Below are 27,981 nucleotides of genomic sequence, written 5' to 3' on the forward strand. Positions count from 1 at the left end.
CCTATACAGTAGTGCAAAAGCCACGCAACGCCGGCTACAATGCCCTATTTAACTTGATAGAATGTGAAATGTACGAGAGGAGCGTTCCTTAACCAGGCACTCAAAGCGTACGTATCCAAATCCTCAGGGCTTCTCGTGCTGGTGCATCCTGAACAATCTGTCCTCACCAGGGCACTGCCCATCGCCGCCGCCAAACCGGAGCACGCAGCCACCAGCTGCTCAGGAGTGCCAGCGACCTTCCCAGCTGGTGGGCATCTCTCTGCACAAAGGTAGCCCTGCCCTGGTACTGCTCTGCAGCCTTTGCTGCTGCAGGGCGAGCCGAGGACATTGCTGAAAGAGGCCCCACGTCCTTCTCTTCTGCAGCTGTTGGGTACCATCATCTCTTCACCAGCCTGTGTACTTCTCGAGCCCAGAAATGGCCCTGAACAGTGGTCTAGGTCTAGCTGTTCTAGGAAATGACCCTTTTGAAGCACTGTTTTGGCATCATTGCATGTTCTCTCACACGCTGACACTACTAGTTGTTTCATACACCCCCAGGGGAGGGGGTTGCGACTGCTACAGCACTGCACCTGAGTGGAAGAGGCAGCTGCAGCCATACAGGGGCAGGAAGCCACTAACACACAGGGAGGCCAAGTTGCCCCCAGCAGTACCCTGCGTGGCTCACCGCTCCCCCAGACCGTATCTACCAAAACAGGTGGTGGATCATGGGGCTGAACGGGATGTTTAAACTGACCACGGTATGTGGGGACACCAGGCTAACTTCCCGTACCTGCGTACTCACCACACACACCGAGAACAACTCCACAAGATGCAGGGGATGGTAGCATGCAGCAGGCTAGCAGCAGGCTAGCAGCAACCCACCTGTTGCTTTTGAGTTGTTCAGTCCATCACTACTACTTACTTCAAAGACTGATAGTTTAGATGAACCCTGAAATAAATTTTCTTAAAATAATATTAAACAACGATTTGGCATTTTTTTGAGAGAGTTTTATTAAATATACTACATCAGTATCTTGTACTCCATAATCTTTTGATCACTCACAGACCGACTTGCTTAAAAATGTATTTTATAGAAAAACATCTGCAAAATTAAAGCTAAAAAAAAACCAAAACCCAAACATATTACACCTCTGGACAATCTGCATGTTAGCAAAGAATTCCTTTTATTATTTGACCTGAACATGTGCTTAAACAAGGGACATACTCATGAAACAGGGCACACTCCTTGAATATGGCACACCTCAAACTACTCAGACTAAAGGAAAACTAGGTGCAATCATGTTTAATTGCATCTAACAACAGAACAATAAAAACTACTTTTTATTCCTTTGTTTTTATATTTTTATCCAAACCCAGTCCATTTGTTCACTTCCCACCACAACAAACCATCCAGTGGTTACTCCTGTAGGTCACTGTCCTTACATTGCATGAAGCAAACTTCATATCAGCTGATCCATATTTACATTGAAGCATGCAAAGGAGGATACTGCAAGTATTTGCAATGCAAATCTATTAAATACATTGTAACTGAACAACAAGGTGTTCCATTAACACTGCAATTCTATAGCCTTTATCTGTGGTGGAAGTTTCCAGTGTATGAATTATAAAACTGCATACAATTCAGAAACAGGAACAAAGAATTTTGCAAATTGTTTGTATTTTCAACTACTAAATCTTTCTGAGAGCTGTGTCTAGCGCCGAAACCAAAGCCAGCTATTGAGTAGCCAGAAAGCTACAGTAATTGAATACATGATCATTTCCCTTTTAGCGCGCTCTTTGTTTTCTTCTTCCAGAAGTTGTAGACGGCGATTAAGTTTGATTATCTGAAAAACAAATAAAGGCTTTTAATACTTCATTAAAAGTTGCCAGACTTTCTAGAAGCTTCTGAATAGCCATGTAAAATTAGTTTCTTGGACAGATGGATTTTAAACACTTGATAATTTCATTTTCTATCTTCAATCACTAGTAATCAGATCTTCCCGTCCCTAATAATTAGGAACAGAAATGGTGTTGGACTCTCCAGATTCCCAGAACAATATGGGATACAAGAGGGCAGTCCAGCAGAGGTACAGAAGGAATCCCTCACCATATCTGTTATGGATACCTTTGCAGCCACACAGAACACCTGTTCCCCCATTTTACCACTGCAGCTTTTTCTTAATATTATCAACTACTATGCTTTACATACCTGTCTTCTTAAGGAAGCAGCATCTACAACTGTCATGTCGTCTGGTGTTCCCTCAAGCGTAGTATCCAAGTTGGAAAGACCATATCTATCAAATAAGGGAGATAGCTTAGCTGTCTCATCCATGCAAAGATTAGCAAGTACCATATTTCATCAACGTTCTAGTAGATGTATTTTTTTGGTGGTGACGAAGAGAAGAATTATAAAACTTTTTTTCCAGCTTTTACAGAGTTGTCTATTTCAATAGGATCCTAACTGAATAAAGCACAAACACACATGAAGTGGGTAAGTACTTGACTGAATCTGGGTTTATTGCTCTCCACATTCAAATATTTGTGAAGATTCTCCACACAGACAGACTTCTTGTTGTCACTTGGTCTCTCAAAAGACTGTTTCCAGTTATTTAACTGATTAACGAAGCCTGAAAACTGCCTGAGCTAAAATGCCAAAGTTGCAAGAGGCCTGGCAACAGATCGGAAATAACCAAATGAAGACTTGGAAAGAACTGCGTGTCTTATGCTCGGTACCTACTTAAATATCCCAAGTGGACACCTACTGAAACTAATGATCTCAGTCACATTCATCTCAGTATTTCAGGCAGAGAACCTTGCAAATAAAGAGTCTAGTGCAGAGTCACTGAATTTTGTGTGCATTAGCAAGGTTGCTCCCAGAGCACCTCTCAGTTTTCTCAATGTAGCGATTCAGAGAAAGCATTAGTCTAACTCCAGGGCAAGTTAATTAAATCCGGCACATTTATTATCAGTTGGGAACTGGCAGAAAGTCTACACAAAGTATGTGTTTTGATCATCCAAATGCTACCTCTTAACCAGATTCTTTTCCAACAACTAACAGGTAAAAGTAGTTCCCGATGCCGCACCTACCACTGAGTTTCTCACTTCCTATCTTAAAACCTCAGTTTCCTGTATTAGTTCCCCGTGACTTGCTTTCTCATTAGGACATATGAACAACTGCTGCAAACAGCTTAGGAAATAGAACAAAATAATGTCAAGGCTGCCAAATTCACAACAAAATACACCTAAAAGAATGTTTAGCATTTAATGACAGTTAATGGTCAACTTCAACTAACATGAATACGAGTAGAATTCCTGAAGCTTGCAGAATGCACTTAAGTGCAGATACTACTTTTGCACTGCACGTTCTTTCATCACTTTCAGCAAACTTCTATAAAATGCCCTCAGCTCAGGCAAGATTTCCCTCCCTGCCCCCGTCAACTTGTCAAAAGTTTTCCTGTATTATTGTTCATTAATATATTGTTTCTAAATAAGAACTGCTGTTTCTAGATGAGAGTTGCATTAGTCTGGACTTAGATAACAATGAGAACCTTGAGCAACACTGTATAAAAGATAGGAAGTTAATTATGTTTTGATCCTTGTTTTTTGGGGTTGAAGGGTATACAGGAATAGGGAAACCTTCTCCAGGTTTTATCCTGGGTTTAGGAATAAAACAGCTTTTAGTAAGGGAATAGTCAAATAAGCAATTGTCTGTCAACAGACTCATAGCTGTTTTAAAAACAGCATGAGACAAAAAAAAGTTTTGGCAACTCCTTTTGTTAGAAAAAGATTTTCTCATTAAGGCTATTATTAATTTTTTTTTATTCTAAGGAGACTTCAAACATTCACTTAACTATAATTTATGCTATTTACTACTTGTAGTTCTTTCAGTTTGGGCAATATTAAAAAGACTGAAACTGTTGTAGTTTGGTTGGTTTTTGGGTTTTGTTTGTTTGTTTGTTTTTTATTTCCTCAGTGCTGTAAAGTTCACATTGCTAATTCAGCAACATTGTTTTAAAATAAACCTAAGTTAATTATAAAACAATTTGAACATTTCTACTGTTAAAAAAAAGTCTGAAGCTTTGCACAGACAAAAAAAATAAATCAAATTTTCCTTACTACTACAGGTCCTCTGAAAGCCAAAGATATTTCCGAGGAGCGTGTTTTTGTAGCCATTGTTTTATTTGTAGTAGATGGTAAAAAAATTAGAAAAGTCTACCACATCCACAGCATAGTCGTCCCTCACCATCTCTTGGGAAAAGCAGAGAGGCTCATCATTTCAGTGAGATGGGCAGACCTCCCTCCCAGGTCAGATAAATGTAATATAAAGTCACAGTATAACACTGCTGCTCTACCAAGTTCCAAACTGTTCCAGGTATTAAATCAAGAGGGTTACCAGCAAGAAATCCCTTGAGGTAATCTCTTGGACCGTTACAAAAACTGAATTCCTCAGTTAGAGAAGAATCACCTGCTTGAATCCAGTGTCTACTTAAGCACAAATGTAATCTCCATTTGGATGAAAACACAGAAGTGTAGTGGCAAATGGGAACAACAGATGCAGAAGGGACTATTTTTTTTTCCTTCATTCTGACCATGAGATTATGTGTCAGTCTTATATCCAGTTCCACTGAAATTATGTCAGTCCATCAAGATAATGGCAGTGAAGAGGCATCCAGCTACAACTAATCATCATAGGCATGTTACTGAGAACACCTGGAAAAAATAAGGTGATGCAAGGCCAAATTTTCTAGGAATAAAAATATGAAACTCACTGCTAAATAGGAAATACCTGAAGTATACTGGTAATGAGTCAGAATTCTGCAGCACGTTATATCTATTAGACAAGTAAGGTCTTTGCAGGTGACTTGGATGGGTAAGGAATAAAGGCCTGAAATATCTCAAGAGTTGAGAGGGAGGATAGCAGTAAGCATTGTGTTTTAAAATAAGGACACTAGAAACAGGGAAACGGAATTCTGAATTTTAGAATCTAAATTAGTGGATCATGACTAACAAAAAAACACTCTTTACCTGGTGTTGTCATGATGAGGGTTAGAAGAAGTGGTAGCAGCTGACCCACCACGTAACACTGGCCTACAGCAGGTTTTTGTAGATAGAAAGCACAAGACAGAAACAGGAAATGACAAACAGAGATAAGAGGTAAAACACACAAAACAAAGGAACATCAAAATACTTCCACTTATATCGTATAATGTTTCAATACAATATAATATCTATTTACTTTGTTGTAAATTGCACTTTCACATTTCTCTCATTCAGATTTAATCAACACTGAATGTTTATGCAGCTAAGACATGTAGGCAAATTTTGGTTGATACAGCTTCATTCATGGAGGACAAACTGCTGGAATAGAGGGTTGGGTGGAGGTTATCAGCCTTGGGAAACCATGGGAAACCATGGGAAACTTCAGGTTTTAAAAAAAATCCACCCAAACCCCCACCCAACAACAAGGGGGGGGGGGGGGCAAGTATCTACACATACTTATAAAAGCCTTTTTAATCATTCTTTCCACCCTCTAGGGAAAGGGGAAATTTGTCTTTTCTTCATTCATCTGTGCTAGATGTAATTCAGAAAGCCTGGGCTAGCAGCCTAAGGACCACATATAGTTTGAAGAGAGGTAGATCTCTCCAGGAAGAAGTGACTAAAAGCTTTGAGTAGATGGTATGAACATCCTTGTAAGTGTTGCTCTTTCTTTTCCTTTTCTTTCTAGGCAGAGAGGAATAAAAGGTACAGCCTTTTAAGTTGCTGCAACTATGTAATATACACTAACTTTGCAATAAGAAGTTACTGTGTCCCAGTTTACAGAAGATGTGAATACCAGCAGCACCCTCTGACAAAGGCGGTACTGTATGATTTCAGTACCTCTGGTAATGAGGCATTAGCGTTCCACATCTATGATGTGTAACAAACTGTTCAAGAGCCTGAAATCTTTTTTCAGTTTCTTCCATTTTCCCAATGCCAACAGGAGGCACTTGTACCATGCATTTAAACCATGTATACTCCAGGCTATAAAATTAAAGACAAAGAGAATCTAGGTATGAAGATCTTTACAGCAGGTACATGTAGGAGGCAGAGGCTTGGTGCTGAGGTGGCTGGGAGAACACTGTGGCCTGGCCTGAAAACAAGCAAGAACCATGCAAAAACATCACAACCACTGGTTTCATTTAATAGGATCAGGATCTGGGAGCCTTAGCAAACTCTGCTATCCAATCCAATACTTACTGGGACTAGGTCCTACTCTAATCAGCACCATACGTGCAGACCACAATGTTTTTCCATCTAGCACATAAGACAAGCCAGCATGATGTGTTTTACAAAACAGAAATCCCCATTCCCAATACGTACAATAAAAGAATATTCTTACCTAAATGGATGAGGTCTTGCAGAAAGTTATCAAAAAAGGTATTCCTATTTTTTAATCAGAGAAATAATTCAGCTAGTCTAAAGTCTTGTCTGACAGATGCTAGAACTAAATACTTCAAGAAAGCATATGAAATTCAGCAAACAGCAGCTACAGAAAAGGTCTGTGAACATAAGTCACCTGTAATTAATTGGTAGATATGTGAATGCCAGCTTGTCAGCATCCAGCAGGCATTTCCCATGTCATCTGACATAGGACAACAACATTCGGATTTTCTGTAATGAAAATGATAGGTCTCAAATGCTCTCTAAACTCTTGGACTCTGTGGTATTTCATGGCAAAGTTTTACAGCTGTTGTAGAACTAATCAATACTAACTAATTCACACTACCCTTCCCAAGGAAAGCCACAGGCTTGGAGGTAGCTGAGGGCTATAGCAAGGAACAAAACTAGAGCACTCTGGGATCTGTGCAAATCAGGAACTTAATCTAAGCTAAAGACAAGTCTTTAATCCCACTTTTCAACACAGCCAGGCTATTAAGAAGCTGCACATGATTTCTTCCTTTTCTTTGCAGTTCACATTTTATTTCTTTACAGGTGGACCCCAAAGGATCACCAGAATATTCCCCTGCCTCTCCCGCACTTTTTACTTGCTTGGTTTTATAGATCAACAAAAAAATTCATTATATTGATCACAGCAGCCTCATAACTGAGATCACTTTATCCCTAAATCAGCACCAAGTTTTTTGGAAAATACAGAATGCACAAGTATAATATAGTCAAGCTATTCAATACATGGCCTTCTGTAAAAAACTGAGTAAAAGTACATTAAAACTTTAAATTTTCTGGCTACTTTTGTCAATTCCATCCTAAACATTAACACATGATCAGAAGAAGCCATAACTCTGAGGCCATGTATACTCAACACTTAACCATTTCACTGCAAATACAGCAGCAGCCTGAAACATGAAGGGAATGCACAGTAATACAACTTAATAACAGTGGGAAAACAGGCAGTAAGGCAATGACCAAATGAATCTGGTCTGCCTTCCGCTGCTTAGAGCGGAGCATGCAATGGAAATACCACAGTAATGATGCAATCATAAACACAAGGCATGGACAATCTAGGCACCTGGGTCCAACTTCCATCATTTCTGTGCATGCGCACAGGGGACTGAGGCCAGCACGTTTGCTTTGTTCAGCAGAGGTAGCAGCTATGTTCACCTATCACTGTACTTTAAAATACCTCTGGAAATCTCAGAAAAGCTATAAGAATGGGCAAGAATGGGCCATAAGTTCCAGGTGTGAACTGGGTAAGGAGTTCAGCTTCTGAAGTACCAAAATTATTGGTGCACTGAAGAATCAGTGACTGGATGAAACTGCTCTCCTCACTTGTCTTGGTGCTTCAATAAAGCAATAGGCTATGGCTATTCCCAGGCTTCTTCACATTTGCAAACCCATTTCATTTTCTTCTGAACTATATTACCCCAATCCAAAGTCATGTGTAGCCCTCTTCAATTGTCTTAACTCACATTGCATTTTATTTCTACCATGAAAAATATCATTAACTTGCTCAATACAAAAAGTGATCTCATAACACCTCAGGATATAATTATGTGGGTGAAGTTTGGCATTGAAGAAGGATAGTGGCTTTTTAGAATGGGCTATCCTGAAGAAAAAAAAATAGTAATAAATTTCCATAGTTTTTTCTCCTAAATAAAAAGGTTTTGACCCAAGAGATGAAGAATAGTTCAGATAAAGTACAGATTTCAACACAACTCTATTCAGATATGAAATCGCCTTTTTTCCTGCATTTAAGACATCACTAAAATCTCCTTAAATGCAGGGCTGGGTTTTTTTGTTGCCTAGAGCATAAAAGATCAGTCTTTAAAAGACACTAGGTATAGGCCCTACAGTCATTCGACAGAAACTGAAACAGAAAAATGGTTAGAACTGGAAAACAAAACTGACCTATTGTCCTTGTCCAAGCTGAAGGAAATGCAAGAGTAAACAGTGTAAACAGTGATCATTAAATTGTTGCCCATTTAAATAACCTACTATGCGAGCAGTGCTGGCTAAACTAGGCATAATTCATTATCTGCAGCAGTATAATCAGCACCTACCGTTAGCAGTTTTAGGAGATTGGAAAATATTTTGAAAAAAGCAAGCCATGAAACAAGTTAAAAATATTTCCAGTGAGTAACTCATAGTCAGATCTTGTTAATTTTAAAAGATCTCTTGTAGTATTAAGCATAAAATGTTAAAATAGATAAGGTTTTGAGATAGAAAGCACGTTACACAGAGCAAAAGAACAGAGTGCAGGGTTGGAGCAATTTAAAATGAACAATATTTTGCAACCATGCAAGTGGATCATCCAAATTTCACATTCCTACGCCAGCTGAAGAGTAATGGTGGGTATCTAAACACCCAACCACAAAGAATACACTTTCACCCCATTGAAAAGTTCATTATTTTGGCACCTATTTGTTCATAGGCGACTAGAAACAGGTTTCCCATTTCTTCTAGGAAGGTTAGTAAGAACACTTCAAAAATTAACCCAAACCAGGAAGAGTAATGCAGCTTTTGAAGTATTCAGAACCCCAGAAATTTTCTGATAATTGAAGTTGAAAGTGTACGTGTGCATATGTGTATGTTTTCCAGAATCCAAGAAAACATGGGCATGAGCATGCCTAACTGAAGCCAGGAATAAAACCTGTTAGCTTCATTGCAGACTGGGGAAAGGGCTAGAATTTCTTTCTATATTTTAACAAGGACTTGGCACAGTATCCATAAGTGCTATTATTCACAGACAGTAGAATTCCTCCTTATCTGGGAGCTTTAATTTTGTAAAACAAAACAAACTTGTAATTCCATCTAATGTTTAATTTGACAAGGAAAAAAGGTATTGCTGTCCAACTGTTGACAGGCATCAAAATTTTAACAGCTCCAGCCTGAAATTTCATAGGATTAAGTCAGGGTTAAGCACCCAACTCACAGAATTTCAAGGGGAACTACACAGCTAATTTCTTTTTGTTTTTTTGTTTGTTTTTTTTAAGTCCCAGTTTAAGAACACAAAGGCCAGCAAGACTGGAGTTCTCTACAATTCAGGAATGTTAATATGGGCGTTTATATCAGGTCAGCGAGCACGGTGAGCTACAGGAGGTGCCAGTTTGGAAAGTGACTGCAAACACAGACGTTCACAATAAGATTGGCTTGATAGTCACATTTTATTACCAAAACAACTAGAGAGCAAATCATTTTACTTCAGACTACAAAATATTAAGAGTGCTGCTGGGATATTAGCAATCAGAGGCAGACGGCAAATTCCAAAGAACTTCCTAGCACAGGCCACACTGAAGGGCTGCAGGAGGAATGAGCAGTTCCTCCCAATGTTCTTGCCAACTATCTCCTCTAATTCGACCTCTTGGCAAGCCCTAGAGGTCTCGACTAGAGACTAACTGTGCAATTTTTAACTGAACCTCTGTGCTAGCATACTGTTGAAATGAAAATTGCTTTTGGTAAATTGACCTTGCCATTATTAGTCTTTATAAATGTTTCCGTAGTGTTAAACATGCCATTCTTGTAATGCTTAGAAGTGCCAAATCAAAACTGTCCAAGGATACATCAAGTGGGCAAAACTTCACTGAAGAGAATGGAAATACAGTGATTGTCTCAAAGCTTGGGTTTGGCTCATTACCTCTCAAAGTATCATCTTATCCATAAAACAGAGACAGCACTAAACAGAGGAGCAACCAGCTTCTCGGTATGCATTGCCTTTCTTGCTCTCAGCATCCAGCAAAGTGGTCACCATCAGTCATGTATCAACCAGAGATAACTATTCCCAATATAAACAGAAACAGCCTAAAGTCTTGACACATTATCAAAAGCAGTGTCTACAATGCCTTGCATAATATTCTACCCTGTTCTACCCTCAAATTTCTGCACATTTGTTTCAATGCTTTATGACAACATCAACCCAATCTTATTGATTTGCACCACTGCTCACCAACAGAAAAGCAGAAGACAAGGCTAACAAATTTGCAAGCTCAGGGTCAAGTATTAATTGCAGAAAACACTGACAATCTGGGAACAGCAAAATCCCTTTCAGTCACAGACTAACACTTCCTATTTTGATTTTTATTTGGAAGGAAACCAAAACAATGCTATATTTGACTGAAACAGAAGCATTTTGAAATGTGAATTTTGGACAATTAAATTGCTTATGAATAGTGAAAGCAAAGGAAAGCAAAAGCAAATAATTTCATCTCATTATTTTGTAAACAGAAACCAAACTCCACTAAAAAGGAGAAAAGAAAAAAGAAAAGCAGTAAAAGCTGGCAGAATCAGTGACAACCAATCACCTGCGGTTTTCATCCAGCACATCCAAGACCTGCTGGTAAGCCCTACGAGTGGAAGACTGGATAAACGACAAAATGCCACGAGCAGAGTAAAGATTAGTTCCATCTTCAGGTAACATATTGGGAGGACAGACACGAGCCTGTTGCAGTGATGGTGTCACACTGTTCATACAAGCATAGTAAATGAAGAGAGAAATACTATAGTCAGATTTTAAATTAAAAAAAGCTTTTCAGATAGACCCCATTCCAAAATGCTTATTGCTTGCTTTTGGTTTACCCTTCTCCCACCACTATAAGGTAACACTCCCAAGTTCTAGTAGCGTAGGGATCATGAGCTACATTTATCTATGTTCTTCAGAAACAAACACAAGTAATAATCCAAGGACACAGTTTTGATCTGTTACACAAGTTAGTTTTAGAAAGTCCTTGTCCAGCTAAATCTGTACCTGTTGAAGTCAGTATTCAAGTAGTCACTGACATCAGTGAGAAAAGTGTTTTTACAAGCATTGGCATTTTAAGAAAATTCTACACATAATCTCTTTTCAAAACACAAGCCTTTTTCAATAAGGAGAATCTCACACAGAGCCTCTTCAACAATAATTTTTCTTCAAGCTGTGACTAAAGATCAAGATAGTATTTTGATTTGCACATGAACCAAGTTTAAAGGCAACTGCAAGAAATTAAAAAAAAAAAGCACAGAATTCATATCCCAGTGAAAACAAATTACATGATCTTTTTGACTGTGATGCAAAAATAATATTTAAAATACACAGGATTGAAATTCAAACATGACCATTTGGATTATGCAAACCTCACCTCCATCAGACAGAAATTAGTTTTGATAAACGGCCTTTGATTTGCTCATGTTTCTTTACCTTCAACCTGACTTTATCCACATTTTCCTTCACACATCAAGATATTTTAAATTTTTTGTTTTTTTTTTTTTTTTTTTAAATCAGGAAACTTCAATTAAAGGTGAGATGCTTTTTTAATAAGAAGTAATTCGTGTTAACTTAATTGTAAGTATTACCACAAATGCAAACCAAGTACAAGTCACTGTACCCTTTAAATCTTGGGATAGTTTTTATTCCAAGATTAGCATCCATAATTCAATTTCCTTTGACCTTGTCACTTGGGCTTTGCTCCAACAGTTTTTGGATTTAGAATGCCAATCTTCCCACTTTTGCCACTTTTAACAAATTAAGCAAAGCATTAGTGGCTGTGTGCTTAGAAGCTGGTTTGATATTTGGATAATCTCTAGATGGGTCATAATTCTATGGATACTCTGATTTTGAATAGAGTTGCTCTGCAACTGGCTATCACAAAGATCACAAAATTGAGTAAGAAAGAAAATTCAATTGAAAAGACAGATTCAAAGCATGTTACACAGATGTCACTTCACCCACAGAGGAGTTCAACCATCCCATGCTCCAAGAGACATGCAAAGACAGCAGTGGCTGGTGCTTGACTGATACCAGTCATTATTTATTACCTAAACTGCAGATATCTTTTCATGCTGCTGTAGAGTACATTTGGACAAGAGAAAGTAAAAAGGAAGAGACATCAATAAACATCTATGTTGCTTCTTTACAGCTTTTATCGTTCTCCAAGACTTACGGAATTCATCTTTCTCTTCTACTTCTGATGACTTCTACTTTGCAATCAATGGTAGTGGTCACACCCACTCATTTTACTCTTGAATTGCACTGGAAATGCCAATATTCACTAGAAAAATATCTAGATTTTTTCATATATCCAGATCTTTTTCAAATATCTAGATCTTTTTTCACTAGAAAAAAGAAGCAGGGGCAAGTATGGAAATATCACCACTAAAGTGAATTTATGAGAATTTCTACTCCTTTGTGGATTTGCTGGTTTGAGGGAAATGAGGTAAGAGCTGAGGGCTTCAACTTAGAGCATGTTATATATTAAAAGTAATTTTTCCTGTTCATCACCTCAGAGATTTACAGAATAGGCTGAAAGACACCTTAAAGAGAGTTAACAAACAGTTTTTAGACATATTGCAAATTAGAAGATATTGTGGAATTCCTGTTGTCCCGAATGGTATTAAATACCACAGTAATATTATTTGCATAGAAAGTCTTCTGTAGATACTGAAAAAAAAATCCCCCAAAACTATTTAACTAAAACTGCATAAAATTCCCTAGAAGAAAGTTACATGTGCTGATTAAATGGAAAGCATATATAATAAGGAAAAATCAAGGCAGACTTCAGAACTAGATCATTCCTAACCCCATGGTCTAGTCCCTGGACTACTTTATGCTTGTTGTTTTATAGGTGGCTTGTAAGAAAAGGCAGTTCCAAGAGATGACTTCATTCATTTTAAGATATTACTTAATTCTTACTTAAGAGAATATTTAGTTTCTTAAATGATTTAATTATTTAAAAGATTATTTGCTCCTGAATATGAGCTAAACTGTACAGCTACATGAAATTACTCAAATTTTCTCCATAAAGGCTGTTGCTAATTTTAATATGCTTCTGAAGTCCATAGTTTGAGACCGACCTCTCTCTTCCTTTCTGTCTGAAAGTGAGAATAACTCTGTGAAGGGCTCAAATGTCAGAATTAAGGAACATGGGGGGACAAAGAAAAAAAAAACAAAACCAAATAAGCCAAATACTACTTCTATCTTCCCTTTTCAGGATTCAAAATTATTGTCCTGTAAACATGTGGTAGTCCTTTGGACTATGTCAGAGACCATGGAGAAGAAATATTATGAAGGACATATCCGATATACAAATAGGCCAAGATGACATAAGAAAAAAATCTCTAACGTAAGAAAAATTCTCTACATTTAGTATGACTACTTATCATTAGACATTGTGGCTATCCCCCTTCTCTCCTCCATTTCTAGTTAAATGGTCTTAGTCCTAGGTATAATTTTGTTTTGAATTTCTGAGAATTCTTCTTATATACAGCTCCAGCCACTTATTTTAGCACTCCCTGGTTACAAACACCAGTCAATTCCAGAGTTTGGAACCAAAACAAACAACATGGAATTACAGAAATTACTATGGAAGAGCACAGTAACATTCTGCTATATGCAGAGTTTTTAGTTTAGCAGTAATCTCCCCTAAACCTTCTCAAAGCATTTGTGATATACACAGGGTTTATTTCAGATATTTCTCCGAGTTACAGTTCTGAATTATCAAATGAGAGGCAAGCAGATTTAACTAATTAAGGTTACTTTAAATTCAGCCACATAGACTGTATTCTCATTAAAGACATGCACACCATCACCTTTTCCTCCACAACTTGCATGAAGAACAGAATTTCTCAAACTGTGAAACTGAACTCTCTAGAGAGATGTGTTTTTCTAAGGGAAAGGCTGGAGCAGAAAAAAAAAAAATTAAATGCCATCCCCTTTTCCATGCGCTCTTGGTGGTTTGTTGACTTCCAATGCAGGAGTGGAATCCTTGCATTCAACATTGGCTGCCAATGGCCAACAAAAAGCTTTGTTTCTCCAGCTATTCAAAAACAGTCAAAGAACAAAGAATCAAAATATAAAGCTATTTTGAAATTTAATTTTTCTTTACAAATTGGTTCTTAGTTGAAGCTGTCCCTTTCATTTGCCATCAGGTATTTTTCCCTGTTCTTTACACAGGGAAACCACTTGGTGAAGTTTGAGAAACCCTGAAGCAAAATTAGAAACCACACATTCAGTGTAGCAAAGGCTGTTTCAAATTTTATATTCTAAACTACAGGTACTTAGTCAGAAAATTAGTACTGCAGAGAGCTACATAATTAAACACACTCTTGATTTTCATATACCAGGTAACATTTAGGCTTACGTGCAATCCTTAGTCGAAAGAGGTGACTGGAACCGTGGCATTTTATTTCTTGGGACAGTATCTGATCTGTGCCACCTTGAATAATAATTGTAATCTCTTAAGTAAGCATCCTTATAAATAGAGGGATTGTAATTTAGAGAGCTGTCATTGCTACGCAGATAGATAGTTATTGTACAAGCAGATGCCAACTTGTTAGTCTCATTTTTTTAAAAGCATTTGAGAATTACTGTCTTTAGTGAAGCCCAGCTCCCAGAAAACTCTCAGAACTGTCTCTGCATGCAACTGCATGACAAGAAGAAAAAAGCCAACAGAAAAGAAACAACTATCTGTACCATGTAGAGAACACTGTGATAGGGAACCCAGCCAACTCTTTCACTTCAATCTGACAATCTATTCCAGAACGTTTAATTTTTTCACTTTGTAGGGCAAGCACTGGAATGTTGTGCAGTACATCTGAACATTTTGTCCAAGGAGAACAACAGTGTCCTAGATTAAAACTTGAGTATTATAGTCCTATTTAGAAAACAAAGGTTTTAAAAGGCAGTGCTCCATGTGCCTTTTCAATGGAGCCCTAATCACAGCATCTGAGTAGACTATATAATATCAAGAAGCTGACTCAAGGATGTAAGAGAAACAAGCATTTAAAAAAAATTTTTTTTTTCAGATAGGAATTAAATATTTTAAGCAAAACATGGACTCTCTTTCCTATTTGAAGATGTGAACCAGACTCACACAAGCACAGGAATAAAGAACTGATCTTTGTCAAATCAGAGTACCATAGTATTTGTTACTGCAGAAGTAAAGTACTTAGCCATGGTTTGAACTTAAAAGTCAAGCCAGTTTTGATGAAGCAGCAATGTATCATTACAGTAATTAGAACAAAGATTATTTTTTTCAGCCAACAACACTGGAAATACGAACTTTAGGAGCAGCTGGTTTCTTGTGGCTTTGTACCACTGTAAAAAAATGCTATTTCTAGACAGTAAAGAAATTTCAGCATGATATAAATGAGGTAACAGCTGTAAAATTACGTTTTCTGTAGTGCAAAGAATAAATTTGTAGTAGAATTTATCTACTTAAATGGTCTAATTTATCAACCAGGAAGCTAAACTTAGAAGACATGCATCATATTTACTATGAACCTCTAATAGAAATAGTAGTCTATAAGCTAGGTAATACCCAGTACCATCTGATGTAGCATAATTTACATGAAGCAGGCTGGTTTGCTTGTATTGCCTATTTTGAGCCATACAATAACACTTCCACATGGACAGCTTCTCTAAGTAGCGACCACAGTGAAAACAGAATGCCACCTTATCAATTTTGTTTGTAGAATCGCTACTTCTCATTTTATTTACACAAAACTTGCAAATTTTTTGTACTTTACAGTGTATTTCCTGTGGGCCTAAATTGTGAGTAAACAAGAGCGAAGAGATACCTTTTTCACCAAGTACAAAAGGCTTGGCTTTCCTGCATTTGTGTGAGCCATAAAAGTTCCACCGTGAACATAAGTGTTTTCGTAATCCGAATTCACAGAACATTCTCCTGAGAGTTGGCCAGGTACACAGTCACATTCTCCACTTGGAGATTGACAAAGCCTGGATGAGGGAGAAATGCCAGACTCAGCATCACTGAGAGTGCCACAGCATGTTCGAAGTGATCTCTTTTTTTGGATCATACTGAGTCAGAAGAAGCAATGATGACAGAAAAAGAAGCAATTTCTAGGAACCTCAATGGTTTCAAAGCAGATGATCTACACATTAGGCACAGCATAACTTCTGTCATAAGAAAACAAGTACTTGGGCAGATGAGACACAAATGGAGTTCTACTAAAATATGTTATCTGCAGGTCAGCAAGTGTGGAATGCTGCAGTGAAGAAAGATAGCTTCTTCCACATGGGCAGCAGAGCGCGCAGATAAAGCAGGCTTAATATTAGCTAGCTGTTATTTTTCATACAAACAAAAGAGAAGAGATCCTGGATCAATCTAAAGTTTATATAATTTTCCTAAAAGACATTCATGATGGAAACTGCTTGGCATCAGAAGTTTGATTTATTTAACAGACATTATGCAGGCACTAGCATGGGCATCAAGAGAGGAAAACTAATCTCCAGATGCATCATAATTTCCTGGCTTTTGTAAGTGATAAAGTGAGTCATGTAAGCTACCAGTAATATGTTTGTTGATCACATCCTTTTTAAATTTACAGGATTCCAGGTATGTATTGTATTGCTAAGCATCTGAAGGACTGCTAGTAGATTAATAAACTGTGACAGCAAATAATATTCAGACCATTTAAAACCAGTAATTCTATATATAGCTACTGAGCAACAGCAAAGCACAGAGGTGAGTTTTACAGATTTAGGATTTTTGGATTCAAGAAGTCCAAACATACATGAGAAATCTGACACCAGCTGGATGTATCCAGTCAGAGCTTATCTTGCCAGTTTCTCAGATGGCTGGCTGGGCACACACAGCCCATGACTTTCAGAAGACTAAACTAACCTGGGGAGCAAGGATAAAGTGATTTCAAGAAATCGCAAGAATTCATATGCCATCTGTTTTTCCTTTAAGTGCAATACATCAAAGACTGGCAAAGCAGAGCTGGTAACATCAAAGGGGTAAACTTTCACAAGCAGCTTCCATCACATGAAGACCATCTATTCTAGCATCCATCATGTGCAAACTATCAGAGAAACAAGTGAAGGCCATTCCTGCAGTGAAATTCTAGTATGTCCAGTCCAACAGGACATGACTGATGACTGATAACACAGGCAACTTGGGCACTTAGTAGGCTGATAGAACATTTGGAGACCGAGCTGATCAGGAGCTCAAGGATGTGAACCTAGTTTTGTCAGCTCAGTGAATATGACTCAGTGGACTTGAGTACCTAGACATGTGCAATCTATAAGATTGTATGAACCAAAAGTCTGATTAAGTAAGAAGAGGAAGATATGCAACAATATTTTCATGAAGATCTGGAGAAAGAGAAGAATTATAACATGGCTGGAACATGCATCAGAGTACAGTTCACCAGTTTTAGACTAACTAACAGGTAGACAGATACGTAGTACATGTAGTAACTCCTAGTGTCCCTGCTGTAAATAGAAGAAAACAGACATTTCTAGGACATAACTCACTTGATCTATTTTAGACTAAAAATAGGCAGACCCAAAGTAGGTCATGCACTTGTTTCCCTCAAATTACTGAAAATTAAGTTTATGGTGATTTAGCTATAGTGTTATACAGTCTATACTGGGACAGACAAATCCCATCTTTTAGGTCTTAAATCTAAGATCCTTTCAACAAGGAAAAGTATTCTTTACGGTAGCTGTATTAGGAATCTTATTATATATGAGTTTTAAGTGTTACATTGCAAAAACAGTTATTGCCAGGTGGAAAGATGCTGTCACTCAGAATAAACAGTGATTAATCAAAGACTATCATATCTAATAAAAATATACAGACTTGTATGTCTTCAGAAAACACCATAAGAATTGCTACCTCAGATGGTAACAATAGATGAAGTTTCCAATTCTAAATGCTACTTGCCATTTTGGTCTCAAAAGATTAAGGTATATACTCACAGATTCCAATACATTTAAGTACATTGACACCAAGGAAAAATGACTTATTCTAATATTCATGAGGAAATACACGTATTCCTTCTTCTATGAATGAAACCCATTATAATATCAACAGTGAGAGAACTGGGAACATTTTGATGTACAAAGAACTCAATTTCCTGAAAATTCAGGGGCGGTGTGGGGGGTGGGAATTATAGCAGCTCAGAAACCGAAAAATCTCCTGAAGTAACGATTCGTGATAACTGGTGAAACCAACTTGAGCCCACAAACACTCCCACCCATCCACTACAAGAAAATACTTCACAAATGAGTCACCTCACTAAACAAAAAGCATAGAAATGAAGAAAAATGCTGGCCTTATAATACTTAAAATTATGTACTTGCCATAACTTATGAAATATTAGTTGGAAAAAACAAATAACGAGGAGATAAGGAACGAAGGAAATATGTAACAAAGCTGTGGCTGTGTCCCTGCACCCTGTTACTCTACTCACATGGAATCATTTCGGGCCAGCTGGCCATTCTGTCGAGTGGCGTTTTCACTCATGGAACGTTCTCTCTTCAGCCTTCCCACTGATCGAACCTGCATAAAAGGGGAGAAAGAGGGAGATAAAAGACAGGGAATTCCAGGAGACACTTAATAATTTGCATTGAAGATTGTAAGTTAGATCTGCCCTTAGATACAAAGGCATGTTTTCACGGGTTTTGCAGTGATTAGGAAGAAAACAACTGATGACAGAATCTGATGCTGGTACGTGTAAAACCAAGGTCCAAACTTATTGCAATCCTGTTATCTATCCACATGATCTGATGCCAATAGTATGAACAAACAGAATTTTGAATATGTAAGAAAGCAATATTATGTTTAATATTACTTCCTATCACCAGAGATAATTATATTTCTACTGTATTTTATGAGTCAATACAATACGCAGCTTCATAAATATTTTTCAGTTTTTAAGATGCCAATTACCATCATCCACCTGGATGCCAATGTTTTACCATTCTTTGAAGTCGGTTTTCAGTTTTGTTAAAACTCACTCATTCTATGTGATGGTGTATCACCTGGCCATGAATTCCAAAGGTTAACTATACATGTTAAAAGAATCTTAGTTTGTTTTCTGATAACCTGCAAATTAAAAAAATCTTGCAGCTTTCCCTTCAATCAAAAGGATTTTTTTGTTAAAAGTATTTTTAGTTCTACTTATGACTTTATTTTTGTAAGTATTGTGTAAACTTACTGAACATGGCAACCTCTGGCCACCTGCCAGTTAACTATGGAACTTCAAAGTCATACTTAGAACTACTACAGTGCTAATAAAAATATTTTTCTATTTTCCCAACTTAAGTTAGCACCAAGTAGATCTGCACCACAGTAGAGAAATCAACGGTCATTTCGCTTTCTTTAATAGAATGCTTCTCAACTAAGGAAAAAGCAAAATAAGTACTAGCCTCTTCATTTTGAGGTGTCTGCTGTGGAGGTTTTTCTAGGTCCAAAAAATCTAGCGGTCGATCACTAAGAGAAATAACACGGGGAGGAGTTTTCAATGCCAGTGGTTTGAATGGAGTAGACTGAAGAAGGTCAAGGTCTGGTGGTCTGGAAAATGGAATGTCTTCACTATTACCTGCAAAGAACATCAGTTGTCAATAGAAAGCAAGCTGTTCTGAGGCCTGAGGGCTAATGTTAAAGTTCAAAAAGACATCACATCAGTTACTTCCCCTGACTATGCCAAATAATTAAGTGTACCTTTCTTTAACAGGGCTTGTATGTTAAAAACTATGGTCAAAGCTCTCATAAAGACCCCATTAATTGACACTTATTTGAGCAGTTTCTCCGAGAACAATGATCCTGAGTAATCCTGAGCAGTATCAACTGTTATTGCAAGTGAGGGCACTTTTAATCTCAAGACATAGTCCTATAAAGGTGTATTTGTTTAGAAATACAGTGACTGGGGATGTGAAGATGTCTCTCTTTCAAAGCATAAAATATATGCATGTCACACTGTCGTGGTTTAACCCCAGCCAGCAACTAAGCACCACACAGCTGCTCACTCACTCCCTCCCCCGCCCAGTGGGATGGTTTGCAAATCGTAAGGCCTTCAGCAGTTCCAGGTCTGTTACTGTAAAGCCCATGACAATAAATACTAAAGTAGTATTGATAGAGTCCACCCAATAATAGATAGATCCTTAACGTAACTAGCATTCTGATTATAATCAAACACATTTTGCATGACTAATATATAGTACAGCCCCCAAACTTATCATAGTTACTTTAGCTTATAGTTAATAAAGAAAAATCAGGTGTAAATCAACAAACATTATATATTTTTGCTCCAGAAATGGTTTAGTAAGATGAAAAGTCAGCAATTAAACTTTCTGTTCATAATTCATTCCTTAACTGTCTCCACTACAAGCTATACCAAAACTATTCATGAAACATTTTCAGAGTTTAAGAAAATTCCTAAGTCAAAGTTGATGAGCAGTAACTGTTTGAAAACCAGAAAGCATTTTACAGGTTCTTCTTTTAAAAATATATCAGTATATATTTTTGTCCATCCAGAAATTTGGGAAATTTATTTAAATTTTTGCCTATTTTTCTTTTATTGAGATGCAGACATACCTGCCACTACAATCCGCTCTGGAACCTGCATAGTTACACTGGCATTTGGAAATCCTTCTTGGATGCCCTTCTCAAGGTCAGCATTTTGAGGAGCTACTTTGAGTTTTTCTGGGACCCTCATGCGCTGACTAATTCCTTCGGTGTATTCCATTTCATACTGAAGGCGATTAATTTCTGCCATCTCAGCAGCTGGAGATGGGAATGCAGCCCCACTCATTCTGGCAAAAGAAAACCAAAAGCTGTAACAGCAATATAGGAAATCAGCAGAAAGTGCGTAAAAGAAACTCTTTGTTCTGATTACTAAGCAAGTGGTAGATCATCCTAACTGAACGGACTTATATAGAGAAACAAATTATACAATAAAATTCATCGGAAGTGTAGTCACAAGGAGTTGAGAGTTGAAGGCAATGACAGAAGAACAAACTGATGCTGTAGGCAATGAGGAAGCTGCACTGAAGGTCCTTAAATTGAGTTGTGACAAAACACAGAAATTCTGCATGAAATGTACTATTCCTGCACTGGCTGGCAGAAAAAGAAATACAAACAAACCAACAAACCAAAAAGAATTAGTAGGATTGGTAGGAAATCTATTCAGGATTGGAAAGAAATCTGAAATATTGATCTGTATTTACACAGATCCAGTGTATTGGCATTTGAGAAAATGGATGAAGTCTTACAAAACTGCATGTTGAAGTAAGGGAACAAAAGAAAAGGCTCGGCTTGGAGACCAGCCTTCTGCTCACTGTCAGTTACCCAGATCTCACTCCATCTTACAAGGACAAAGTTCCATATCAAAAGCCTGTCAAATCAGTTTGAAAACCTAGCATATTCATAACCCATTCCCAATCACAAGCAATTCTGTAAACTTCTCACTTCTGAATTTTTCTGTAAATGAAAATCTTACTTTTGCAGAACAGATACAAGATGGGCAGAGAGCGAACAAGACTTTAAACTTAAAAGGGTTTGCCAATACTTTATATACACATCTCCCTAGAAAAGGAGGGAGACTTCATATGAAGCAGTAGGGGAATTTCCTAGAAACTGGGCTGTGAGAAACTTACTAATACAGTAATTGCTGGGAGCCGTATGGAAGACAAAGACCAAGATAACTGGGGTTTTTTTAGTTTATGTTTTAAGATGGAAAGAAAAAGAAATCCTAGAGCTGGACTTGGAGGTGGGCTGGAAGGGGGCTGCTGATGGAAACTGTGGGCTGGAAAGGGAACTCGGGTAGCTGGGAGAAGTTGTTCACCTGGACAGTGGCTAGTGGACTTGCTGATGGCTCAGACCAAGATTATGGTTACGGGCTTGGTTAAGACAGAAACATCCTGGAGCTGCAGTAGAGTGGGGCTGGAAAGGGGCTCCCAGAGGAAACCGTGAGCTGCAAGGAATACTCGGTTGTGAGAAACTTTTCATCCAGGCAATGGCTGGGAGGCCTTGTCAACAGCTCAGACTGAGATAATGGTTATTTTGGGGGTTAGGATTGAGAGAAATATATATTTCGATACATATATGTACACACACAATATGTAAATACAGTTTTCCTGGCAAATCTGCCTATGGGAAGCATAGCTTGCTCTAGCAAGAAATCTTTTAGTGGTATTGCTTGAACTCGTTCCCTAAACGAAATAATCTACCCTGGCAAAAAGGCAAGTTTTGCCACTATAATTGCAACTACATTCTTTTACTATTTTTGGCAGCAAGGCTATGTCCGTTGCTGCGTGTGTGCTTTCATAAGCTGAACATGCAGAACTTAGCGAACAAAATGCCTCAGTGCAGACCATCTATGTGGCAGGTAAGAGGGACCACAAGCCATTTCTCCCACCATCACAGAGAAGCAATACTTTCTGTATTTATCAATAAAACCTCAAACTAATAGTAACCTTCAGACCACAGAAAGAAGCACACAGAAGGATCTGGATTGTGTAACACTATATTAAATGCACAGATTTAGTATATTCAAGATGCGATCCACTTGGCAATCCACCCTGGGATCCTCAGTGTTATTTTCAGGACTTCCTATCACCACAGACCAAATGAAAGAACCTCATTCATCTCAAAGTCTCACTGCAGCACAGCAGGAGAACTGGGGATCAGGGAGAAGGCAAGAAGGTCATTGTTCTACGTAAATTTAAAAAAAAAATAGTTATAAAGGAAATAACTGAAGTAACGCAGATTTAATCCATCTGTATTCTTACTGTTTGTATGTATCAAGTGAAAGGAACTGGAATAACCAATTTGATTAGAAATAAACGCTTTATAGGAGTTCAAGAGGTGCTTAAGCAGCTGTGTCACTTCCAAGTTCTTAAGATTTCACTTTGGGTTTTTTTTTTTTGTCCCTGCCCTTTGGTATTGCAAGCTAGATTTGTCCCTCTTGCAAGACATTGGCTAGATCAGCCAGTGACGTGAACAAAGTACAGAGTCTTCTAACATTTCCACATTCCAAAAGGTGCTTTTCATTTCAAAACATGGTCTATGATTGGTAAAGCATTTCCAGATTGACAGGAGTAAAAATCATGATGTCAATAAAGAGACTGAATTTTAAGAAGAACTTAAAGTACCCAGAGCATCTACTGGCAGCAGCTTAAAGAATAGTTATTGCTCACAAGACTTGACAAAAGGTGTTTCACTGCTTGTTCACTTTCTCATTTTGAAATACCTGTACGGCTCTAATTTTTGCAATCAAGTATCACTATACTGCAGCAGTAGCAGTGTTTACACCACAGCTTCCCCAAAGTTTAGCGTTGCTTTCATACATAAGTCTGTGTGACAACTGCTTTCCAGCTGTAAGGTAAAACACACAAAAGAGGACAGCATTAGAACAGTGGGTTTGTTTATAAACTATTTATAAACTAAATAGCACTGTGTGGGTTTAGCTGTACTTGCTGAGGACCTATAGATACAATATCTCAGTGTCTTCCTACTCTTGCCTGCTTCTCATCTACTTGCATCATTGAGAATTGTGTTTGCTGTCAAAGTGATTTAAACTTTTACCCCTTTTTACAAGAGAACAGCAAAACAAGAAACAGATTTCAGCAACAGCAAACTTAAAATATTTCAACAGAGCCTGTTAACAAAACCCCAACTATTTAAAGAGAACAGAAATCAAAGTTATGTTTTCTATAATGTTCTTGTTACGCAAAGCATTTTACAGAAGACATTAATAATAAATCAGGGAGAAGGAGGATTGATATTTACAGAATTACGTAGCTCTGGAGGCATGAGAGTAGAAAATAAGTCCGAGAATGATAAGATAATAAAAATACAATCACAAATACAGGATAAAGGCCAGAGAGCAGCTGAAGCACAAATGAGCATCAGTGGCATTTAACGAAAGACAGAAAGGAAGGAGAAAATCCAGAGGAGGATACGGGAAGAGAAAGCAAGAGGACTTATACAAGGTGAATTATATGTGTTCAGAAAGATTTAGGGGTACCTCCTTCTCCCTCTCCTAAACAAGAACGTCAACAGAAGAGATGGGGAGGAAGCAATGCATACGAAGCTGAAGGATGACTTTTTGTCAGCATTCCGGCAATAATCAGACATTGGCCATATCTATGCCGCAACTGGGAATGTTACGCACAGAGTGGAAGTCGGAGTAAATCTGAGATATATGAAGACGAGTACTGGTAACAGTACAGCTGTGCCAGCACTGAGATCAGAGCAGGTTTTACAACCTACACAGAACTAATTGTAACTTCTCCAACTACATTACTGTTTGTTCCTGATGTGGCTACTTTACAGCTAATCTGTTCAGGTGCACAGAAGCTACAGAGTGCTCCTTTGGCAAGGGTCTAGATATCCTTTGACAAGTAAAAGGGGAAGAGGAGGACTTAAAGCAAAGTTAAGGACATGTATTACAGGACCCAGAGGGCCCTATTATGGGACCCTAAAACTGTTAGAACATATATCACAGAGGCATTTGGGATCAGAGGCTATGAAATAACAAAGCACTAACGGAACAATTTGAGGGGAAGGAGAGCTAGGCGTAGGCTAAATGCTGAAAGCTGTTCTGCACAGCAGTTACATGCATCGAACTTTTAACAATAATTACCCTCCCTCCTTAGCACAAGGATGACGTGAACAACAAAAATATCTGTTACAGACGAACAAGGCTATGGGATCACAAAAACACTAAAGGCTGCATTCTTTCAAGTCTGCTTTACTCCAGCTGAAGGTTTTAACGCAAACACTTTTTTTTTTTTCCTTAATAGAAAGAAACACTGGAAGCGTTAGAAGGAAACAAATCGTCACAGTCTGACAACCATTTCTCTGAAACACCCAAACGCTCCTTGCGTTGTGACAGCGTTAAGAGCATCTGGCAACAGACCCCGTCAGCTAATAACGTGAGAAGGTAAACGGGGAACCGGGCGCTCCGGCGTGCTCTGGCGCTCGCCCCCCACCGCCCGCAGCGTCCCGTCGGCGTCCGCGCTGACGGGGCTCCCCGTAAGGGCCGAGCCTCCGAGAGACGCGTCCGGGGCCGCTGCCAGCCTCCAGCTGCGGAAGGCGGCTGCAAGCGGCGCCCGGTCCCGCTACTGAAGCGTTTCCAGTAACAGGCTGGGAGCACCGGGCGTGCGAGGGCGGGCAGCGGCAGGCGTCGGGAGCGACACCCGGCACCGGAGGGAAGGGACGGCCGCCAACGGGGCGACGGGCAGAAGCGCCCGGGGAGCCGAAGGGGTGCCCCGCGGTGGGGCGGGGAAGCGGGGGCGCTGGCAGCGGCGGGCCGGGGCAGGCGGGGTAGCGGGGGGCGAAGAGCGGAGCTGGGGCAGGAGGGGGCCGCGGCGGGGGCAACGGGGCTGAGAGGGAAGACGGTAGCGGGGGCGGCTCAGCCTGAGGGGACGGACGGCTGTGAGGGCGGGGGAAGGGCAGGCCCGCGCCCCGCAGGCAGGGGCGCTCCGCGGCCAGGCCGAGCCCCGCCCCGCCCCCGGCACAACCCGGAGACGCTGCCGCCAGGCCCCGGCAGCCCGTACTCACCCAGAGCGCCGGGAAGGCGGCCGGCGAGCCCAGCCCAGCCCTGCCCTGCCCTGCCCGCCCCGGCCGGGCCGCTCCTGCCGCGCTCCGGACACTCGCGCTGCCTCCCGCGGGCGGACGGACGCGGAGGGGAAGGGGGCGTTAAGCGGCGCGACGCGCTCCCACCCCACTCCTCAGGTAAGACGCAAAAACCGGCCCGCTTGTCCCCATCGGGCTCCCGTAAGGGCTGCCGGGCCGGGGACCGCGCGTCACGTGACCGAAAGAGGGCGGAAGCGGCTCTCGCTGGCGCCTCACGTGCGAGGGAGCCGGAGGGCATCCATTTTTAGTGAGGGAAAGCGGGCGCCGCGCAGGCGCGCTGGGCGGCGTTCCCAGGCCGCGGGGCAAGGTCGCCCGCGGGCCTGGCGCTCGGCGGCGGAGCGTGGCCGGGGGCTGCCCTGCGGGCGAGGGGGTCGGAAGGGGCGCTTGCAGCTGGCGTGGGGCCCAGGGCGAGCGGCGCCGCCGTCGCGGCGAGCCGCGGGCCAGAGGGAGCGGTTCGGTGGCCGGCCCCGCCTCCCGCCCGAGCGCGAAGGGTGGCAGTTAACGGCACAGGTCTCTGCCCGGAGAGGCCGCGTTTAACTCGTCGCTGAAGCTTCTCACGGCCTTCTGCCCGCCTGCGGGAAGGGCAAGCCGCTCGCCTTGGTTATTTGGTTGGCGTGGTGCCGCCCTGGAGCTGGGAGCGTTGGTGCCTCGGCGGCTCCTCGGGTGAGCCTCACGATAGCCGGCGGTGCCCGAGGGGAAGGAACTTGGGCCAGCGCTGACCGCAGGTGCCGGCAGAGCCAGGACCCTCCGCTCCAGCGCCCGGACCGCTCCGGCTGCCCACCGCCGCCTACGGCTCGCCCCTGCTGAAACCACTCCGTCTCTTCCCTCTTGACTCTCGAGCGGCAGAGCCTCGTGTGGAGCACTCGCACTCTCTGCTGATAACCTGGGTGCCGTGGTGGATGAATGTGCCGTTGCAATATAGAAGCGTGAAGATCCAATTAGTGTTAAGTGGGTAGAAAATCCGGTTCGGTGTGTGACAAACCTGGCATACCACCCTCACCTGCGAGGGCAAACGGCCAGTCGCTTCAGGGCACGTTTTCTGAAAGATGGGTAGTTGCCTAACTACCGCTCCAAAACATCACAAAGGCTGTCCTTGTCCTTTTCTGTGTCAGTCACTACCCCACTAGCATACGTAAAATTTGTCAGCAAAAACAGTTGACAGAGCCACCCAGTTCCCGTCCCGCTTAAACCCAGCTTGCACATCAATTCTGACTAGGAGAGGACCATCTCCTTATGCCGGTAAACCACTTCCACCAATTTGCTAAAATGGAGCAAGGCGCAGTAGTGATGGGACCAGAACTGACTTCAGCATACAACAATCAACGTTACACACCATCCTCCTCCTGCGCCCAGTGTCACCCACCTGCCGCACTGCACTGAAGCCCAATCCTGCTCTGCTGACTGAGCGGACTTCACGTATTCCCTTCTGCTCAGAAAGACTGGTATGACAGATGGAGCCCAAAGACAGGGACTGAATGAACTCAACAAACATTTTATAGAGATGGCCCACAGACTAAGGGAATGATACACACACAGATAGATAGATATATATATTTGTATCTCAAAGGACAGGAAAGGTGATGGTGATTAATTGGGATGTAAAGCATGGGACCTGAGCATGACGTAAGTGGTATAAAATAAGGGGTGGATACTGTCCTGGTTTCAGCTGGGATAATTAATTTTCTTTCTAGTAGCTGGTATAGTGTTCTGTTTTGTGTTCAGTATGAGAAGAACGTTGATAACACACTGATGTTTTCAGCTGTTGCTAAGTATGTTTATTAAAATCAAGGATTTTTCAGCTTCTCATGTCTAGCCAGCAAGAAGGCTGGAGGGGCACAAGAAGTTGGGAGAGGACACAGCCAGGGCAGCTGACCCAAACTGGCCAAAGGGATATTCCATACTATGTGACGTCATGCCCAGTATATAAACTGGGGGGAGTTGGCCTGGCGGGGGGAATCACTGCTCGGAAACTAACTGGGCATCAGTCAGTGAGTAGTGAGCAATTGCATTGTGCATCACTTGTATATTCCAGTCCTTTTATTATTATTACTATTTGCTTCGTTTCTGTCCTATTAAACTGTTCTTATCTCAACCCACGAGTTTGACTTTTTTTTTCCCCGATTCTCTCCCCCAACCTACTGCAGGGCAGGGAGTGAGCGAGCAGCTACATGGTGCTTAGCTGCCGGCTGGGGTTAAACCACGA

The 27,981-nt window shown here is 40.5% G+C and overlaps 2 protein-coding genes across 13 annotated transcripts; one reads left to right on the forward strand and one right to left on the reverse strand.

Annotated features, from left to right (window-relative positions):
* Positions 1–1,144: 1,144 nt before the first annotated feature.
* Positions 1,145–25,878, reverse strand: MFF (mitochondrial fission factor). 12 transcript variants are annotated; one of them, XM_030027456.2, is made up of 11 exons: positions 25,785–25,878; positions 25,704–25,749; positions 20,733–20,950; positions 19,565–19,737; positions 18,607–18,695; positions 14,526–14,600; positions 10,716–10,874; positions 8,326–8,343; positions 5,005–5,067; positions 2,189–2,273; positions 1,145–1,823 (listed from the first exon to the last, which is right to left on the reverse strand). In XM_030027456.2, the coding sequence occupies exons 3-11, from the start codon at positions 20,947–20,949 to the stop codon at positions 1,692–1,694; spliced, it is 1,011 nt and encodes a 336-aa protein (XP_029883316.1). In that variant the 5' UTR covers position 20,950; positions 25,704–25,749; positions 25,785–25,878; the 3' UTR covers positions 1,145–1,691. The 12 variants fall into 12 exon arrangements, with proteins under 12 accessions (XP_029883316.1, XP_029883317.1, XP_029883319.1 ...); XM_030027462.2 differs by adding an exon at positions 6,359–6,402 and having other exon boundaries at positions 1,641–1,823; positions 25,704–25,815; XM_030027457.2 differs by lacking the exons at positions 25,704–25,749; positions 25,785–25,878 and adding an exon at positions 23,389–23,508.
* LOC115347268 (translation initiation factor IF-2-like) lies at positions 22,474–27,581 on the forward strand. The gene is made up of 5 exons (XM_030028448.2): positions 22,474–22,524; positions 24,944–25,083; positions 25,309–25,466; positions 25,583–25,748; positions 25,784–27,581. The coding sequence occupies exons 1-5, from the start codon at positions 22,474–22,476 to the stop codon at positions 26,313–26,315; spliced, it is 1,047 nt and encodes a 348-aa protein (XP_029884308.1). The 3' UTR covers positions 26,316–27,581.
* Positions 27,582–27,981: the final 400 nt, after the last annotated feature.

The sequence above is a fragment of the Aquila chrysaetos genome, chromosome 10, assembly GCF_900496995.4.
Source record: "Aquila chrysaetos chrysaetos chromosome 10, bAquChr1.4, whole genome shotgun sequence".
Taxonomy (NCBI): domain Eukaryota; kingdom Metazoa; phylum Chordata; class Aves; order Accipitriformes; family Accipitridae; genus Aquila; species Aquila chrysaetos.

Bases quoted from the DNA above. Each gene is read 5' to 3' on its own strand.
- LOC115347268 (XM_030028448.2), top strand. From the start codon at position 22,474: ATGCAGAACTTAGCGAACAAAATGCCTCAGTGCAGACCATCTATGTGG. The intron at 25,084-25,308 runs GTAAACGGGGAA...CGGGCGTGCGAG, and splicing joins TCAGCTAATAACGTGAGAAG to GGCGGGCAGCGGCAGGCGTC. The intron at 25,749-25,783 runs CTGCCCTGCCCG...CCGCTCCTGCCG, and splicing joins GAGCCCAGCCCAGCCCTGCC to CGCTCCGGACACTCGCGCTG.
- MFF (XM_030027456.2), bottom strand. From the start codon at position 20,949: ATGAGTGGGGCTGCATTCCCATCTCCAGCTGCTGAGATGGCAGAAATT. The intron at 2,274-5,004 runs GTAAAGAGTGTT...CTTATTTGATAG, and splicing joins CCTCATCATGACAACACCAG to ATATGGTCTTTCCAACTTGG. The intron at 1,824-2,188 runs GTATGTAAAGCA...TTTGTTTTTCAG, and splicing joins CTGCTTCCTTAAGAAGACAG to ATAATCAAACTTAATCGCCG.